Source organism: Arachis hypogaea, chromosome 12 (assembly GCF_003086295.3).
Source record: "Arachis hypogaea cultivar Tifrunner chromosome 12, arahy.Tifrunner.gnm2.J5K5, whole genome shotgun sequence".
In the NCBI taxonomy this organism is placed as follows: Eukaryota; Viridiplantae; Streptophyta; class Magnoliopsida; order Fabales; family Fabaceae; genus Arachis; species Arachis hypogaea.
Genome location: NC_092047.1, coordinates 63,757,975 through 63,777,172, shown reverse-complemented (window position 1 = coordinate 63,777,172; position 19,198 = coordinate 63,757,975). Strand labels below are relative to the sequence as shown.

General features: G+C 33.3%; 2 protein-coding genes across 2 annotated transcripts; one reads left to right on the top strand and one right to left on the bottom strand.

The window, feature by feature from the left end:
* Positions 1 to 2,621: 2,621 nt before the first annotated feature.
* LOC112727453 (uncharacterized) lies at positions 2,622 to 9,989 on the top strand. The gene is made up of 5 exons (XM_025777191.3): positions 2,622 to 3,041; positions 4,195 to 4,315; positions 4,408 to 4,844; positions 7,578 to 7,854; positions 8,567 to 9,989. Exons 1-5 carry the CDS (start codon positions 3,001 to 3,003, stop codon positions 9,590 to 9,592), a joined length of 1,902 nt encoding a protein of 633 aa, XP_025632976.1. The 5' UTR covers positions 2,622 to 3,000; the 3' UTR covers positions 9,593 to 9,989.
* Positions 9,990 to 10,513: 524 nt separating this feature from the next.
* Positions 10,514 to 11,109, bottom strand: LOC140176743 (uncharacterized). Its single transcript, XM_072208289.1, has 2 exons — positions 10,978 to 11,109; positions 10,514 to 10,888 (listed from the first exon to the last, which is right to left on the bottom strand). Exons 1-2 carry the CDS (start codon positions 11,107 to 11,109, stop codon positions 10,514 to 10,516), a joined length of 507 nt encoding a protein of 168 aa, XP_072064390.1.
* Between the last annotated feature and the right edge of the window lie 8,089 nt (positions 11,110 to 19,198).

Genomic DNA, 19,198 nt, shown 5'->3' with positions numbered 1-19,198 from the left:
CAAAACCATGCTATTTCATTGAATAAATGTGAAAAAAGATGATAAAACCCTCAAAATTCAACACAAGATAAACCCTACAAATGGGGTTTATCAAGGATCTCTATTGATTCCATGGATTAATACACTAGCTTTTTCTACTTTGATTTATGCATTGATATTCTCTTAAGAAAAGGTTTTCGTTGTTTATCCAAAAGGATTTGAATGTCTTGGAAAATAATTCTTTTCTAACTTGAATTATTTTGACTCCTTGGAAAAGTTGATTAATTGAATTAATCTTGAAAACTAATTCTCACAACTCTTAAGTTTTGAAACTACACTTGATAAGTGACATTAAATCAACTAGGGAAGATTCTTATGAATTGTGTGGCTTATGAATCAATGAACGTGCTTAACTCTTTTCTTAAGTAATTGACTAAGGAATTAGCGATTAATTCAGTTTAAGAGAAATTGAATTGCCAAGGGATTGGGATTTAATTACTAATGATTTGCCATGGATATATCTTTGCATAATCAAGGTGGAAAGTGAAAATTATTGATCCAGACATCTCTAAAACCTTAACTCTTTTAATCATATTACCTTTCAATACTCACTGTTTGCTTTTGTTACATTGCTGTTTATGTTCAAACCTTTCAAAAACCTAATTTTGATTATCTGACAAGATTAATCAGTTGATCATTGCTTGCTTAATACGTTAATCCACGTGGGGTCGACACTCACTCACCGTGAATTTATTAATTGGTACAACCCGGTATATTTGCCGGTAGTATTATGGTGTAAAAGCTGCATCAACTAGTGACTATTATTTATATACTTTGTTATGTATTTTCGTTTTGAATTTTCAATGATTCTATTTATGCATACGAGGCTTAATCACTTTTCCAACGTCCGGGTGTGTTTGATGGCTGACGATTGTTTAAGTTTTCTTCACGGGCTCCTAGTTTTAATACTATTCTTCTACAATTATATATGTTCTTTTCTAAGCATCGTAATGCCTTACCACCATTGATTTATGACTTAAGCGTAAAGCTCTGTGTGGTAGGGTGTTGCAGCAGTCGCGGACCACTAAGTGCCCATCATAGTACGATATGGCCCTGAAATTACATATTGTTCCGGGACAACAACTCTGTAATGCTTAAAGCAACCTCAACATCTTATTATGTGACTCCTCCCAATCATCGTATATCTGCGCAATTACCTTTCGCTTCGCCATCCAGATCTTTCTGTACGATGGTTGGAAGTGATAGCTCTGCTTAACTGTACCTTGTAGAACAGGGATACCGACTGATGGGCTGGATTGTATCAGGATTAGAATGACACTTAGATGAGGTTGTTGTCCAACTGTCGATGATCTTGAGACATGGTGAGGGCTAAATAGATATGCGCACCTCCAAACTTATGCACCTCCCAAAGGAATTAAAATATACATGATAGGCATTTGTAACCAATATAATCATGATAAATAACAATATACACTACAATTAAACTTGACCTACCAATATCTGAAATTTTGTCGGAGGACAACATAGAGACTCCAAGGACATCCTACTATAAATTGTTGGCAATGCACATGGTACTTTCATCGATCCAACTCCACAACTCGGTAGTCAGCACTTTTGCGAATGCTGTAATTCTTCGCACCTTGCATTACTGCATCTCTGCTTTTGAATCTGTGGCCAACCCTAAACTCCACACCATTGTCTATGTTGTATTCGTCTCCACCATATTGAAAAATGGAGTTTTCTCGTGCATCGCATCCAGATCCAATTTTGATAGTGACTGGGTATAGCTGATAAGGCCGTAATTAGGTGCAGGGCAGGCAGAAGATACCAAACTGATGCGTCGACCGGAGTTTCTGGTACAAACTCCTCATCATCATCATCTTCAGAAGAACTACTATCGTTGCTATCGATAACATACTCCTCATTGGACTCCTCACCGTCCATGTCCATGTCTTCCACTGGACTAGCACAGTGTAGCGGTGATAGTGCAAGAGGTGGGTCATCCTGCACAAAATTTGAGTGGCAGATCCACTGCCACCAACATCATCACCAACCTCCGTAGAAAACTCCATCACTTATTCCGTAATGATTCTCCCATAGATGTCAAACATGGGGCGCACATGCTCATCGCCATGGAGTCAAAACAGATGAAACCGAAAAACTCCATTTCTCATCGGTACTAGCAACCTATACCAAACTCTTCCAACCTCTTTTCTCCCGCTAGCACCAATGACCCTCAATATCAGGCTCTTTAGCTCAGACAAAGAACTTACTTGCAGAGTGTGCAACAGAATAAGATTATCACACTCAAATATCATTCCAGTGTCATTATTTCTCATGTGACAATTGGGATACAAACTTACAACCACATATTCACTACCACTAGACATTTTTTATTAATTTTTAGAAGAAAAACAGAGGAGAAGAAGTGAAATCTTTGTGGAGAATATAAATGATTGCAGATTCTTTTATAGCTGCTAAAAATTTGTTGTACCATATCTCATTGCTGTAACTTATCGTTTATCTCGTTTACAATATAAACAAAATAGCACTATGTATGTCTCGTTTACAGTTTCGTTTAGTGTAAACGATATAAGTAATAGAAATACTACAAATTACCTATATTCGTAAATAAAAGATTTTTTTATTTATTTAAAAAAAATCCTTTGTGTTGGGTCTAGTTAATTTAATTATTGCTAAATCAAACAGTTCCATTAATTAAACCACTAATGCAACTCCAAAGTTGATTGCAGGTTTGGCTTTTACCAACAAAGATAAAGGAAAAAGCAGTTTCCTATCATAGTTCCCAACGGACCCAGTCCATGAAGTTAACTCCAGTCTACACACAATCAGAACTACCAACTCGGTCCTCTTCTTTGTGTGCTTGATTCTGGTGTTCCACCATAATCGGACCTCCCCTCTTTTGTCTTTTTCTCTTTTAAAAAAAAAAATTTGGAGCAACTGAATTTGAATACTTGAAGCTAAAAGTTGAAGTAATCCATGGTGATGCGAAATCCTGTGATCGATCCACAAGATCAGAGGTAGGATTTTAACTGCTAAGTTTTGTTTATCTATTTTTTTTTTCCTAATCTTTTTGCTCTCGCTAAGTATTACTTTGGATAACATCTTACTAGTTTGCTTCGGGAAATCGAATTAATAATATTTTTTTTATGTTAAATTGTTAGAACCCCCCAAAAACAAAAAAACCATCCTTCTCTTCGGTTTTTGTCTTTCTGTGAATATTTTTTGGGAGGCATGGGAAATCAAAGATATTTTGGTTTGTATGCTGTTGCTAAAGTTTGTTATTTATGTTGGGAATTGATTGAACCCTATTTGGCTTAATTATGAGTTAAGAAGGATTTTCATGATCCAGAGAAAGATGTAGAATGTAGAGTTGATGACCATTTGAAGATTCTTGAATCTACTGAATGGTGTCTCCAAATAAAAGTCCAAGTTTTATGTTTGAGGGGATTTAACACTTGTTGGATCTTGTCTTCCATTCAGTTATGTCACCAACCAATGGGTTAGAAACTTAGAATGCCCCATTTCAGAAGTGGAAGATTGGTGCGTTAAGGTTTGGATATATTATGATGGAAAACTAGGGATTCTCATGGATATTTATAGTAGACAAATTTGAATCAGTGAATCATCAGTTCATCTATAATGATGACAAATGCATTAATTTAGCTGCAAGTTTTCGTTATTTTCTCAGTCTCCTCGGGTAGAGTTAGTAAGCGTTAGTCTTCCGTTTTCAGTGAGACATGCTAGAGCCTTTCTTATGTAAAATCATCAGTTTTCGTATTGCTTTTGGAATTGCCTTTTTCGTATGATAAGAGGATATATATTTTTTAGTTTAGAGTTTTCATTTAGTATGTTACGAAGAGAACAGAAATTTTATGATTCATAGTTGAAAGGTAGATAGAGCATAGTTTGGTTAATTTTGCTCTGGGTCTACACAACCCTATTTGAATTACAAGCTTATTTGTAGACTACTTAACTCACTAAGCCTTCAAAGTTGTTTAGTATGTTCTGCTATTTATCCACATATAGGCATTAATTTTGTTAATTTGTTTCAACGTTTAAATTACTTAAGTAAGCTTTTGTATATTTCTTTATCTTGTTTCGTTTTCTTTTTTGTTTTACTGGATTCAGATCTTCTAAGCTACATTAATCATTTATGTGTTTGTCACATAGGAAAACTTCCAACATGGAGGATTCCTCTGCAATGACTATTGAATTCTTGCGGGCTAGGTTGCTTTCTGAAAGATCCATATCAAGAAGTGCTAGGCAGAGAGCTGAGGAACTGGCAGAAAAGGCATGCAGTTTTATCAGTGCATGAATGAACCTTATTGATGTGTTTTACAACCTGTATATCTATTTGAGCTGTGTCTTTAATGCGCCAATCAGGTTATTGAATTAGAGGAAGAGCTGAGGAAAATCACTCTGCAAAGGAAGATGGCTGAGAAGGCGACAGCAGATGTTCTTGCAATTCTGGAGAATCAAGGGATTAGTGATATATCTGGAGAATTTGATTTGGGATCAGAAGGGTCAGACCATGATATTACTTGTGATTCCAGTGTAAGTAATGGTTATGCAAATGCTGCCGAGAGGTCTACGAGCTCAAAAGTGAGAAGACATGCTTCAGAAGAGCTTTCTGGTTCAAATGTGGATCCATCTCCATCACCTGGTAGAAGCTTGTCCTGGAAAGGGCGTCTGGATCCTTGCCGTTCCCTTGAAAAGTACAAGACTTCTCATGTGAGAAGACGAAACAGTTTATCATCAAGCAGCTCTTCTGCAAGGCATCTAGCAAAGTCATGTCGTCGGATAAAACATAAAGAAACTAGGTGAGTTATATTCTTTTTATTTTATCATTTCTTGTTTTTGGGACTTACTTTTTGCAGATTCCATGAATAACAACGCTCTTGTCTTCTATATTTGCTAGATGGTTAACTGTTGTATTTTTAAGGTTTATGCTAAATGTACTCTTTTCTAGTGCTTAACTTGGTTCCACTTGTTTCAGCTAATATATGGGATGGGGATCTGCAAATGCATTGTAATTGAAGCCTAGTTTGGATATATGTTTACCAATTTATGACATTAAACATATGAAATAAATAAACTAAATAATGTTTAACATGGATTATTTGTGTGGATATTGAGATAAAGTAGAAGTTCTTTGTATGACATTTAGATATAGTAAAAGCAAGGTATTAGGAAGATGTTCTCTGTGTTTTGGTTTAGGGTTTATACCGTTTTCGTTCTTTTGTTGAACATCCACCTTTTATTGTATTGTTAATTATAGGAAATGTAGTGTCCCAGTTTCAGCTCTTTACGGAGAACATGAAAAATGATTCTCAGATGCTTGTAATGCACCTTGTATCATTATTTTCTATTGCAACCAACACCTTGCGAATCATCCCTGTACCTTCATAGCTTATTGTGATATATGATCCTGCTTGTGATCCGTTGATCGTTGGTCCACTTCCTCTAGATCTTGTATATATCTTCAAATCTAACTTGTTGGTGGTCCTTGAATCCAACACTTGTGCTTCTATTATCTAACACAGAAGTGGAATATAAGCCTATCCAGTATCACAACAGAAGTCTTGTGGATTAAGAGTTTGCTTCATGAACCTTTTACCTTATGGTATATATGGCCTCTCACTGCATTTTATGTTTGGTTCAGATTCAAGAGGAGCTCATTTGTGTTTGCATTACCTTACATGTCATTTTCACTTTGGAACAGTTTGATATTTGAAGATTTTGGTTTCCTCAATGGATTCACATCATTCTCTCCTTTCTAAAATTAGACATTTTGATACCAATGGATTTTTTGCTAGTTCAAAGGCAACATATGGTTATTTTTTTGAATGGGTTTGTTGTGTATGGGTTGAATTCTAAATCAACATCACATTTGTGTTCTTTTATTTTTTCATTTTCCAATGGCTGACTTTTCATGGGATGCATTTTGTAGTATCTTTGGTTAGTGTTGAGTGTGTTCTAAAGATTTAGATCAATTCTAGTTAACTGGCTTTTCTTGGTTTTGGGAGGGCAAGAAAGCCAAATTGTGGTGATGTGTTATTTATGTTACTATTTGGCTGGAGTTTAACACTTGAGTCTGTAATGACAAATATTCTTATAAGCAAGTGCTGTTGGATAGAATTAGGAATCTTGCTTCTACTTTATGTAAAGAGCATGATGTTTTTGGGTGACATTTCACTTAAAGATGCAGACAGATTGGAAAACTTTGATCTTCTCATGTATTATTCTGTAAAGAGTATATCTTGTTCTGAATCTTCATATCTTTGTAATATCATTTTTATTGTTAATAATACTTATTATTTTAAATGAAGTGGGGTAAAAAATAAGAAAAAGAAAAAGAAAGAAAAACAAGATGTTTTGTTTATAAAAGCAAAGATGCAAATATCTTTTGCCATTTCTTGGTTTATTCTGTACTTTGGCATATTTGGTTTGAAAAGAGGGCTATTTAATGATTTAATTTCTACTGCAGACTTTATTTGGGATAGATTTAACACTTTTGGCTTCCCATTGGAACTACTTATGATAGTGTCATTATCTAGCACATAAAGGGATTGGCTGGCTTCGTTAATGTGGCATGATTTATCTTGTTAGGATCTAGCTTTGTTATTTTTCTATCTTTCTGTCTCATGCTCTTTTGAATACTTTCCTTCTCTTCTAAATTCTCTATGAAAGAAAATCGAAATTAAATAAAAATTCACAAAGAGGATCAATTTTCATAGTATTGTCCTTTTTCCATGTTTTTTGTGTACATCTTTTCCATATTTAATTTAGCTTGTATATACCTCTGTTTTTGTGTATTTAGGGCTCCCTAAATTATTAAAGACATACTTTTTTAGCTTTTTACTCTTAAGCAAATTTACTTTTGTCAATTAAGAGTAAAAAGGGTGTTTCTAATAATCTTCTGTGTATATTTAACATTAATCATTCTTCTATGTGATTAGTTTTCTAAAAGTTTTGGTTGGAAAAGATTTATTTTCTTTTGTATAATATATCTTTTATTTTAATCTTGCCACTAAACAACCAAATTATTGACAAATTAGTTCACCAAAGATATTGAAGTTCACATTGTTAATGGGTTTCATCAATATTACTTAAAAACTATTATAAAGATGAACTTACTAGCAAACTAAACCAATTTTTATAATGGACTGATTTCTCAATGCATTGATTATTTTAGGGCACTTTAAAAAAATATAATATCTTTTGTAATTGAATTATTGATATTTTAATAATATAGGTACCAAATTAATAATTTTTTTAATTAAGTATTCCCCCTACACAGAGGATCACAGAGGATCTCTTAAGATTGGTTTTCATACCTACTTTTATTTCTTGATTCTTGATAGATCTTTATTCTCTCTTTTTTTCATTCATTTCCTACCTAAAATCCATAATCTCAACAAGAATCTTACTTTAATCTGGCTTGGTTCTGTTGTAATGTGCATGAACCTTTTTATATAGTTTATATTTACATTTCTCTTTGAACACTTATTCACTTGTTTCTTGTGCTAATACATAGTGTTGTAATTTCACAGCTCAGAGAATGAAGTTGCATCCTCTTCTGAAGGTTTTCTTAATGACTCCAATGGTGAGCCTTGTGTCCGTCTGAGAATGGAATCTAAAACTCAGGAAGAGGATGAATCAGACTTGATGCTAGCTATAAACAAAAATCATGATCTTGATGGATGTGAAAGGGAGGACATGGAAAAGGCTCTTGAACACCGGGCCCAACTTATTGACCAGTATGAAGCAATGGAGAAGGCTCAGAGAGAATGGGAAGATAAATTTAGAGAGAATAACACTAGTACACCTGTATGCTCACTAGAACTTATATAAGCCATGTTCCAAATGTTATTTCTGTGTTATTTTATGTTTGGTCTACATTAAATAAATGGCAAATTACACAGGCCTCCAATGGGATTTGGTGAAATTCATCATGACCACCCTTTATTTGTCTAGGTGATATTAACCTTTTCTAACCTCTCATTATATGTTTACACACATTATGAATACAAATGTGCTGGGTACACTATTACCTAACTATGAGAGAAGGTCAATTTATACATTTAGAGTAGAGGAGGAAAGTGGAATTTCACCAAACTTCAGGCAAGGTGAGTGTAATTTGCCCTTTCATTAAAGGTGATTTTAGGCAACATATGGATCAGTTTTAGTTTTGAATACATTGCTTATTTCATTAAGCAAAACGGTTAAGAGTTCTGACATTTACCTGGTTTCCTATTATCTGTTTGCTATAAGAAAACATTTCTTATAGGTTTTCATTTGATTAGGGATTAAGATTCTTGTATTGTAAAGCCCCCTTGTTGGTCTGCCACTTCCTTCTAGGCCTCCTGCTGATAATAGTTAACACGGCAGACTCTTAACAATTTATAGTGGAGAAATCTTTGGTGCATCTTATATTTTTTCTATTTCTAATCTGACCTCAGTTTTACACTTTTTTCCATTTTTAAGCCTTCTACTATTATTTGAACTTCTAAAATCTTTACTTGGCTCATAAATGCTGCAGGATTCTTTTGATATGGGGAATCATTCTGACATCACTGAGGAACGAGATGAGAGAAAGGCTCAAATTCCATGCTCCGCAAATGAGACCACCTCGTGTGTACAACCAGATAAATCAGAAAACATAAGTGTTTATGCACCTGAAAAAACGATCAATGCTGAGCGCAGAGATGATATGCCAAATTCCTTTGATGATACAGGTTATAACAATCAAAGTAGCAAAACTGTCAGCACTTCTGGCATGATTCAAGAAATTTCACATTCTCTGTTGAAGGCGATCCATAACCATAGCCAAGAAAACCAACATTCTCAAACTTCAGATAGTCATAATCAAGGTCCAAGTAAGCATGAATTCCCCAACTTCAAGCCGACAGATTCGTCGGCAACTGATGTTTATCAAGGTCTGCCCCTAAAAGATAGCCAAATGAACAAAAACAGCCTCTCTGAATTGGGTGTTCATAAGCAATTTCATGAATTTAGTGTACTGGAATCACTTAAACATGCTAAGCTTTCCTTACAAGAAGAGATCAGTAAGCTGCCTCTTGTGAAGAGTGGCAACCCTGGTAAAGACATTAATCCTTTGGCGACTATCAGTAGAGATGAGGATAATCGATATGACATCCCTGTTGGAGTTGCTGGTCTGTTCCGAGTACCAACTGATATATCTTATGGAGTTACGGCTGGATACAGTGCTCATGATTCAACTGCCAGATTCAAGTTACATCGTGGGAGAGGCATTTCTGGAACTTGGGGTGGTCAACTTGGTGCAGATTCATACCAAAGCTCAATGTTCTCTGCAAACAATCAATCACTTGCCACCCAATTCAGTGAAACATTCTCTACCACCCCTTCTGTTCCGTCTGTTCCTTTAGGTAATCATGTGTTCCGTACGCATCCCATTTCTGCATCTTATCAAATTGCAACTCGACAGATGTCATTTGATGAAGGGCCTTCAAAACCCTATTCAAGTAGCATAGTTGATGTTCCTCCTGCATATGATTTCTCATTTCATGGTGATCATCTGAGATAAAACAAGCATTTATGGCTACTTTAGGTTGCTAGTAGCTTCACCCTTGCTGCTAAAAGAGATTGTTTTGGTCTGTTGTGCCTTGGGTCTGGGTTGATAATGGAATGAGAGATTAATTTATGCGAAAATACTCTCAAAATGCTACGAGCACACTAAAAATTAGCTACCAAATTAGGCACTATGTATTATGTATGAATACATATGTAGTTTAACTCATTTTTAATGTGTATTTTGTATTTCAATGTGTATTTTACATTGATAGTCGATTTTAATATACACTTAGCATGGTTGAAAATACTTGTAACTATTTTTTTCTCGTGTGTTGTACTATATCTCCTTTTTGAACACTACCGTTTGTATCAATTTATAGGACTTGAAAATAAACATAAAATTTTTAATACCTTGAGAAATTCTTTACCAGTTGTATATTTTATATATGAAATATCCCTAAACAAAGACATTTCTGCATTATGAATAAACTCGAAATATGCATTTTTTACGTGAGAAAAATATAGTTGAAATAGATTTACATTTTATATGTATAAAACTATCTAAAGAAAAGAAAAAAGGAATGAATCCTTTTTTTTTGGTGACTAAACAAACAAAGAAACAAAGAAAAAAAAGACGATTATCCTAAATCAACAAGCATAAGATGTTGAAGCTCATCACAAGGTTTCGACCAAATAACATGAGTTGGATTGGTCTTGACCGCATATCTCGCCAGCCAATCTGCCACAGTGTTAGCATCACGGGTAATCCATTCAAAATCCACAACCCAAGGTCTTGACATAAGCTCCTATATCTTCTGAAGAATATCAACCACATCACAATTTAGCCCATTTGCCGGATTGTTTAAAATGTGCAAAATGTTAAGACAATCTATTTCGCACACAATATCTCTCAAGCCATAATCCCAAGCTAAAATCAAACCCCTCCAAACAGCAAAAGCTCACATATGACGATAGGCCCGGGAGGATAGCTACTAGAACAACCCGAAATCCAACGCTCATTAGAATCTCTAATAACACAACCAATTCCTGCTAGGTTCCAATAAGAAAACAGACTCGCATCACAGTTAACTTTAAAAGTGTCACCTGTTGGAGGTTCCCACCTCCTTCGATCCTTGAAAGTTATACAACTGGTACTAGCAGACTTTCTTAAATCATTAGCAGTAATCCGAGCCATAGCAATAACCTTGTAGTTTGACCACTGATCTCCATTGTTGAAAATATCATTGCAACGATGCCTCCACACCCACCAAAGACCCGCCCCTACAATTGCCTCATTGCCCGGCATGACCTTCCGAATCCATTATTCCAAGGGAGTACCTTCAAATAAATCAATAAGCAAAGGATCCAACATTTGCCAAATGCATCTTGATTTCTCACCGTCCCAAGACAATACTCCATTGTTTCCAGATCTGCATTGCATCTCCAACATCTGCCCGAATCAGTTAAATGACGCTTGAATCGGAAGGCATTTGTCGGAAGCGCATTTTGTAAACCCAGCCACATCACCATCTTTATCTTCTCTGGCAAATTAGAGACCCAAATCTACCCACAGTTGCTATTTTCGATCGAATTCACTTTCTTTGTTAGGAGCCAACGATAACCTTCTCGAGAACTATAGGCTTTTAGCGGATGTGGGCCACCAGATCCATCCGGGCTCTAATTCTGACATTAGAGGAGACCCAAGGTTGTGAAGAAACTGTTTGACCTCATGAGAAATTGGCGTTGCAAGCTTATCCTCCTCCCAAGTACCATTGCTCCACAAATCAGCAAGAGAAAAATTTGTTTTAGATATGTGAACATAAGACGTAAGCTCACAAAATTTGCCAAGAGGACTCCACTCATCATACCAAATTGATTGTTGCATATTCTCCACATTTCATCGAAATCCTTCTTTTAAGATATCATAAGCCTTTAGAATATTCCTCTCCTTAATTCATAAGGATATAATAGTTGAAGAAATAAATCACCGGCAAAATTAATGCCGTCCATGAATTCATTCAAAGAGATATAACTTTAAACTATCATACTATGTATATAAAAACAAAAAAAATCAATCACTTTTTAACTATTATGTATAGAAACATATATTTGATATCTCATTAAAAAATTTATTATACTAATATTGATCAAGAGTTTATGGCATAAGCTTTAGAACAAACAATGAAACATTCGAAGTTTTTTTTTTTACCATTTTAGTTACTATTTTACTTATTGTATAAGTTAAATTATAAAAAACTATTAGAATTTGGATTGTGGAAGGCAATGCAAGGGTTCATTATAAAGATTGTGGAAATGAAGAATGAATGCTTCTCACATGAAAATGTTGAGTAATAAGGTGTTTATCAAGGATATTTCGGAATATTGAGGCAGAAACACAAGGAAGGAAAGCAATCAAGTGGATGGATTTGTAGAATATTGATGCATGTAGTTATTTTGGCTGTATAAAACATGTTGCTGAGTTTTCTAGGGAGCTTTCTTAGGTGAAGAAAGTATAATCCGGATGTTGATGGATCAAGGAATAAATAAAGATGATAAAAAATTCAAGGGCCAATTTACTAGGGCTGTCAAACGGGCTAGCCCGGCCCATTTAAGTTCGGCCTGTTAAGCCCATGGGTTAAACGGGTTAGCCCGTTTAAGCCCGCTTTATTCGCGGGATAGACTTTTCTAACCCAGACTGTTTATGGTCAGCCCGATGGTTAAACGGGCCAGCCTGTTTATCATTTTATTTTTTTTGAAAAATATTTTTGATAAAAAAATACTACGTTTAGATCAAAAACCATTAAAAAATATTATTTTTTAGTTGATGGATCAGATTTTCGGGTCGGATCGGGAGAAATATTAGTTTAAAATGCTACTTTTTTTAAAAATGTAAAAAAAAAAATTAAACGGGCTACCCGTTTAGCCCGCGAACTAGTCCGTTTAACTCGTCATTTTTTCGTGTTAATCGGGCTCAGCCCATTTAGTCCAAAATTTAAACGGGCTTAATTTTAGAAGCAAAGCCCGCCCATTTAAACGGGTAAACGAACTGGCCCGATGAGTTTAGCCTATTTTAACGGCCCTACAATTTACAAATAGTAGAATTTAGCATATGGGATAAATTTGGATATATCCTTTTTGCAACCTTACCTTTTATACTCTTTTTATTTTTTTTTTGTCTATTATTATTATTATTATTATTATAATATCTTTATTATAATTATTATTGTTATAATTACTATTAGTATTATTTTGTTTATTAAAATTATTAGGTGTAAGTACGATTTTGGTCCCTAAAGTTTAGCGCCAGAATCGATTTCGTCCCTCTTCTAATTTTGGATTTAAAATCGTCCTTAACATTTTTTTTCGTATTAAAATCGTCTTTTTAATTTTTTTTGGACAAAAATACCCTCACCACTACCAATATAATTACCTCCTCCTCCACCACCACCACCACCACCATTATCAACATCATCATCACCATCACCATCATCATCAACACCCACTACCACTCCACCACCGCCAACACCACCACCAACGCCGCCGCCGTCCCCCTCCCCCTTTCCCCTTCCCCCTCCCCCTTACTGCCTCCCCCTTCCCCCACCCCCACCCCTCCCCCTCACTGCCTCTCCCTTCCCCTCACCCAGCGTCCCCACCTGTCCCCTCCCCCTCCCCCTCCCTGTCTGCCCTTCCCTCCACTTCCACCTCCACCTCCACCTCCATACAGAGAAGCAGAAACAGAAAATCAACAAATCATAAACAGAAAGCAACAATAATATTCCACAAATCAGCAACAATAATTTAGAAATCAATTAACAAACTTCTTCCATCAACATCAAACAATTCAGAAATCAAGAAATTCAGAAATCAAAACCAACAACTCAAAACCAACAATGATTCAACAAATCAAGAAGCAGAAGAAGAAGATGACGAAGCAGAAACAGAAATCGAAGCAAGAAGTAGAGGCGGCGAGCAGCAGCGGCGAGGCAGCGACCAGCAGCGGAGCGGAAGCCGACGACGAGGAGGAGGTCACGGCGGCGACCTCCCTGTTTCTCCCCCTTCTTTCTCTCTCCACCCCCGGTAGCGTGGTGAGGACGACGACGGCAGCGCGACGAGGAGGCGGTGGTGATGAAGGCGCGGCGGCTCCAAGCCCGTGACCCCTAACTCGCGATCCATCTCTCTTCGTGGTTCTGCTCACGATGGCACGACGCAAACGGCGCGATGGTGGCGGCGACTGAAGCACGAACGGCGGCGACAGGGTCTGACGGCAGCAACGCGAGCAGCAGCGAGCTGCTCTCTCCCCGGCGCCATCCCCCTCCCCCCTTCCCTTCCCCTCCCCTGCCCCTGCACCTTCGTATACCCCCCCCCACCACCCACACGTTTTCTTCTCTCCTTCTCCAAACACGCGTTTTGTTTTTTTTTTTAATTTTATAAATTTTATTATTAAAATAGGAATATGGGTAGTTTAGGAATTAAATTAAAAATTTTAATAAAAAAGACGATTTTAATACAAAAAAAAACATTAAGGATGATTTTAAATCTAAAATTAGAAGAGGGACGATTTCGATTCTGACCCTAAACTTTAGGGACCAAAACAGTACTTACCCTAAATTATTATTACTATTATTCTTATTATTATTATAATTATTAATGTTATCATTATCCTTATTGTCAATGTTACGACAATAACAATAATATTAGGGCAGATTATAGGCTTAACGAAAATGACCCTAAAAAATTAAAATAAAAAACTGTATTTTAAGCCGTAATTTAAAGACATATATTTAAATTTTTTTAATAAAAAATTGTTAATTTTATTAGAATATGGGCATTTTTTCCTTGATTGTTATATATCTATCTATTTAGCCAATATATTTAGAGCGGCTTTTAATTAAGATTCTTAAAGAATTGGTTTTCTTCTTATAATTAGTATTTTGTTTCAAAACAAAATTAATTATTAATTCCTTATTCACTATTATTTATTATTACTTTATTCCTTATTTTACTTAATTTAAAATAATTATAAGACCCTATTTAAAATTTTTGCAGGTTTAACTATGTTTGATTATATTATACATTATAAGTTTAATTTGAGTTTTGAAAAGGCTAAAATTTCAATTTTACTACAAAATGATAAAATATTCTTTAAGCATTCAAGTAAAAATACTAAATTATCTATTTCAATGGTCATATCTTTATATGCATTATTCATATATATAATTTAATAAATAAAATTTATTAATGTATATCCAAGACTATTATATAATTTCATTAATTTAAAAAAAAAAGTAATATTACACATTCAACTTTTTTTATGAATCAAGTTCAACTAAGTTAAACAATAAAATTAGGAATAATGTTAACCAATTTATTTTTATTATGTTACTAACTTTAGATATGTAGTATTAAAAAAAATTTAAATATGTAATATTATTCTTATTAAAATTATCTAATTATATTTATACAATTTAAACTTTCAGAGGAGATTATTAATAATATGTTATTGGTCAAAAACCTTATTATAATGACACTAAAGTCTAGATAACTTGATGTGAATATATATATTTTTTTACATTAACTTTAGATAAAAAAAAAATTAGTTCTGATAAATAATTGAAAATTTAAAATGCAATTAATAAAAAAATTTTATCTATAAGAAGAATTATTAATGAGATCTAATCTAGATATAATAAAAAATAAATCATATAAACAGAGATTTTATATAATAGGTAGAGTTAGATGTAAAATTAACAATGTATTTTAAATAATTTTTTTTAATTTATTCAATAATAATAATAATAATAATAATAATAATAATAATAATATATTTGTCTAACTTAATTTACAATATCTCTATGCATGTTAGTCATTCTATTTATAATTATTTTATTAAATGAGTCACAAAAAAATTATATTATTAATTATTATTGCAAAATATTTAACAAAAAAAAAATATTAAACTTTTAAATAGGCATTGAATGTCTTTAATTCAATATATTTCTTAGGAAAAATTTTCAAATATCATAAATAATGTTAAGGCGTCATTTTCCACCACTAAATACTAATATGGAATCTGAGTTTGCTTTCTAAGGCTAATTTTTTTTGTTATGGAAGTAGAAGTGGTAATATATCTTAATATTATAATTTTTTGTGTTTTTTAAAATTGTGGAAGGACAGAAATCGGAGGGTCCGATTTTTGTACCTAAAAAAATTTTTTTTTTATCACAAATCGGACGGTCCGATTTCTGTACCTCTACAAATCGGACGGTCCGATTTGTGTACCTCTAGAAATCGGAATGGTCTGATTTCTGTACCTCTAATAAATCGAACGGTCCGATTTCTACTTCTCTAATTAAACGATCCCACATTTGAGTATAACACCCCAACAATCCACATTTTAAAAAAACACCACTACCACTCCAATATTAAAAATAAAAAATTGACTTCCTAAAGGTTCAGTTTTTACTTTTTTTTTTTTTATTGTAGACAATTCCGTTTTCTAGTGGCTAACAGTGACTATATTTTGAGCCGCAAATGATGTCATAACACGTGGCATAGGTGAGTCGAGCACAACGTTCAATGCCGCAAACGATCTCCCCTGCTCCTCCTTGAAACGAAGTCTGCGACCAAGTTCCCACCGAATGCTACAACGAAGGGGCTTCCAGTGACCCAGCAAATGTGGAGCCCGGTAGTGGTTTGCGAGATGGACTCGGCAAATGTCCTTGTACTGATTTAGAGTTGGAAGTTGCCTGAGGTTCATGCTGAAATGATAGTGCTGCAATGAGCTTAAGCAAGGTGGGATCTGGAATGTGAGCTTTGTGTTGGTCTCTAGAGAAGCTAATTGGGCTGCGGGTTTCCTGGCAAATCATGGAGCTCAGTGTGAAGAAGAAGAGGTGTGGTCGGAGCCCACCGCTCGTCTCCAGCAGGTTCTGCTAAACGACGCAGCCTAGCTTCCTTCTTCTGTTCTCTCCATTTTTCTTTCTTTTATCTGTTTCTTTTGTTTTCTTTTTTTTTTTTTGTGTACAATAAAAAAAAATGTTTAATACTTTTGTTTATTGATCCAAATCTGCACTTTCATTAACCAATTTACCATTGTCAAATGGGTTTAAAACTTCAAATTTTTCGGCGTTCTACTCTATGACCTGCCACATGTTGTAATGAATTTCCCTCCTAGCACCTTAGTCACCGATTTTCTATGTCTACCAGAGACATCGCTCGTCAATATGTTTGCTCGAATAGAATAAATGCAAATCCATGATATAGATGTGATGCCCAAAGTATGGATTTTGTTGAGTATCATTATTATTGGATTGAAGAATAGATCACACTTTTCATTGTGATGAATGCAACATCAATTTGGATTGAACGATGGAAAGTTTGAAAAGTCTGAAAAATATGGTTAAAAGATGGTGATGCATAGTTTAATATTTTAATTTGCTAATAATATATCAAATTGATAAATATTCCATTGGCTCCTCGTACTTTCCCATATAAATATTACTAAAAAGTTTATTAGTCGTAAAATTTAACTAATTCAAAGGTCAAAAATTAATTATTTGGTCAAAAATTTTAACTTGAGATTATTAACTTACAGCTTATAAATATGCAAGTCGATACTACTACAAGTTGTCATATTTGTTACGTAATTTTACTATCTATGAGTTAGTTTAAATATGTGATTTGATTAGTTTAGTTTGATATAAATGTATAATAGAAGTAATAATGTTGTGTTTTCACATATATTTTGTGTAACAAATCATTAATCATTCTTTTTTAGTTAGAGAAAATTAATTTTTTACTCTTAGTATCTTTTCTTCTATATTTAGGTTGAGTGTTTACTCTATTTGATTTGATATTTTGGGTATAATTTTTGATTAGAGTATCACAAATTTTTAATTTATATCTTTGTGTTAGAGATTTAATTTGGGTAGAGTGATTATTGGTTTATAATCTCTTTAGAAGGAATTTGGTTAAGATAGAATAGTGTTATTAATTACTATTTTGTATTTCGTTAGAGTTTTTTTTTTTTTTTTTTCTACGGTATCCTCTAACTCGACAAATCAAAAATTAATTCGTCACGAATTTGAACTCTATAACAGAGGGATAAACTGAACACTCGACCAACCTAAATTACTTGGTATCTCATTATATATTATGTTTTTTTTAATAAAATATTTAGTGTTTTTTTTGTCAATTTTATAACAATACTCATAAGCTTCATTTTGAACCGATAATTTGTGGAATGATTAGATGTTTATGGTTGAAAAAAAAAATGATTCCAAGTTTACAGTGTACAGAGAGGATCATATAATAATTATAAATTGATTACATGATTTAAAAAAAAAAAATTCAAAGTTTAGAAAATTATAAAATAATAAAATAAAAAAAATTATCATTATTAAATTTATAACTTCTATAGTATGTAAATCTCTTACTTTGATTTAAAAGCGATTAAACACTTATTTTTTTTATTTTATCAATTTTTTTATTTTAAAAGCTCTTGATTCTATGACTCCAATCGATAAAATTTTGACATAAATGTGCGTTGTGTTGGGTGTCTCAATTTGAGAATGAAATTATTAATTTGAAAGACCCAAAAATTATTTCCTAAAATTCATTGTATCGAAAAGGCTAGAGATGGTGTTTGTATGCTCTTGCTTGGTCTACGTAGAGGGTCAAATTTAAGATATTAAGCAATAATTTTTACATGAAAGTCTCATTTAAGAGAGATAGAGATGATGTTACGCATTTAACTATGAAAATAAAATCTAAATAAGATCTGGGCCTTTTTATTTAAAACTAAAAAAAACTTATTAATATGTGTTAAAGAGGATATTTATAATATTCTAGAATTAAGGAGTAGAATGATAATTTTATCATGTTTAAGGATTTGAATACTAAAAAAATTATACTATACCGGTCTTGGATATCAAAAACACTAAGAGTTCATCTAAAAAATAACCGTGGTATTAAAATGACGACACTTATAAGGCCATTAAACTAAGTTAGGACAACAGAAAGCCCAAGAGTGCTCTTTAAATTTAGTATTAGTTTTTAAAATTATTTAATCTATATTTCAGTTTGATTTGTTATTAAGATTTGTCAAAAGACTTGATTTAGTTTTGATTTATTTAGTAATAGTTTTAGGAGTTTAAATTTTAAATCAAATCTGATCTAATTTAATAAGATCAAATCAGATTTAAATTGGTTAACATATCTTTAGAATTTTAAATTTAAATTAAATCTAATTTAAATTTAGTTAGAGTTAATTTTAAAGTCATATATTTTATTTAATTTCAGGTTTCATAGTTTTATTCTAGGAAGATTTAGCCAATTTTTAGAATAATCAATCAAAAGTCTATTTAAACAAGTTTTTAAGTTTTTATACAGTTTTTGGTGAATAAATTTTATGAATGTTATTATGCACATTTTTCAATGTGCATTGAAGTAAAGTCAGTGATTTGCTTTGCTTGTTGCGTGAAAAAATTTAAGGATCCAGTCTAAAGTGATTTTTAGTGTTAATTTTTTTAATTTAATCTCTTTGATCTAGGTTGTCAAGGACAAATTTTTTAAAAGTTTAGTAAAAAAATTTATTTATCTATCTTTTTATTTCTCATTATGT

What these genes read in the sequence shown, in the direction of transcription:
- LOC112727453 (XM_025777191.3), top strand. Translation starts at nt 3,001, where the DNA reads ATGGTGATGCGAAATCCTGTGATCGATCCACAAGATCAGAG. An exon ending in CTGAGGAACTGGCAGAAAAG is followed by an intron (nt 4,316 to 4,407) that starts GCATGCAGTTTT and finishes TGCGCCAATCAG; the next exon opens with GTTATTGAATTAGAGGAAGA. An exon ending in AGAATAACACTAGTACACCT is followed by an intron (nt 7,855 to 8,566) that starts GTATGCTCACTA and finishes TAAATGCTGCAG; the next exon opens with GATTCTTTTGATATGGGGAA.
- LOC140176743 (XM_072208289.1), bottom strand. Translation starts at nt 11,109, where the DNA reads ATGGTGATGTGGCTGGGTTTACAAAATGCGCTTCCGACAAATGCCTTC. An exon ending in TGGAGTATTGTCTTGGGACG is followed by an intron (nt 10,889 to 10,977) that starts GTGAGAAATCAA and finishes TGGATTCGGAAG; the next exon opens with GTCATGCCGGGCAATGAGGC.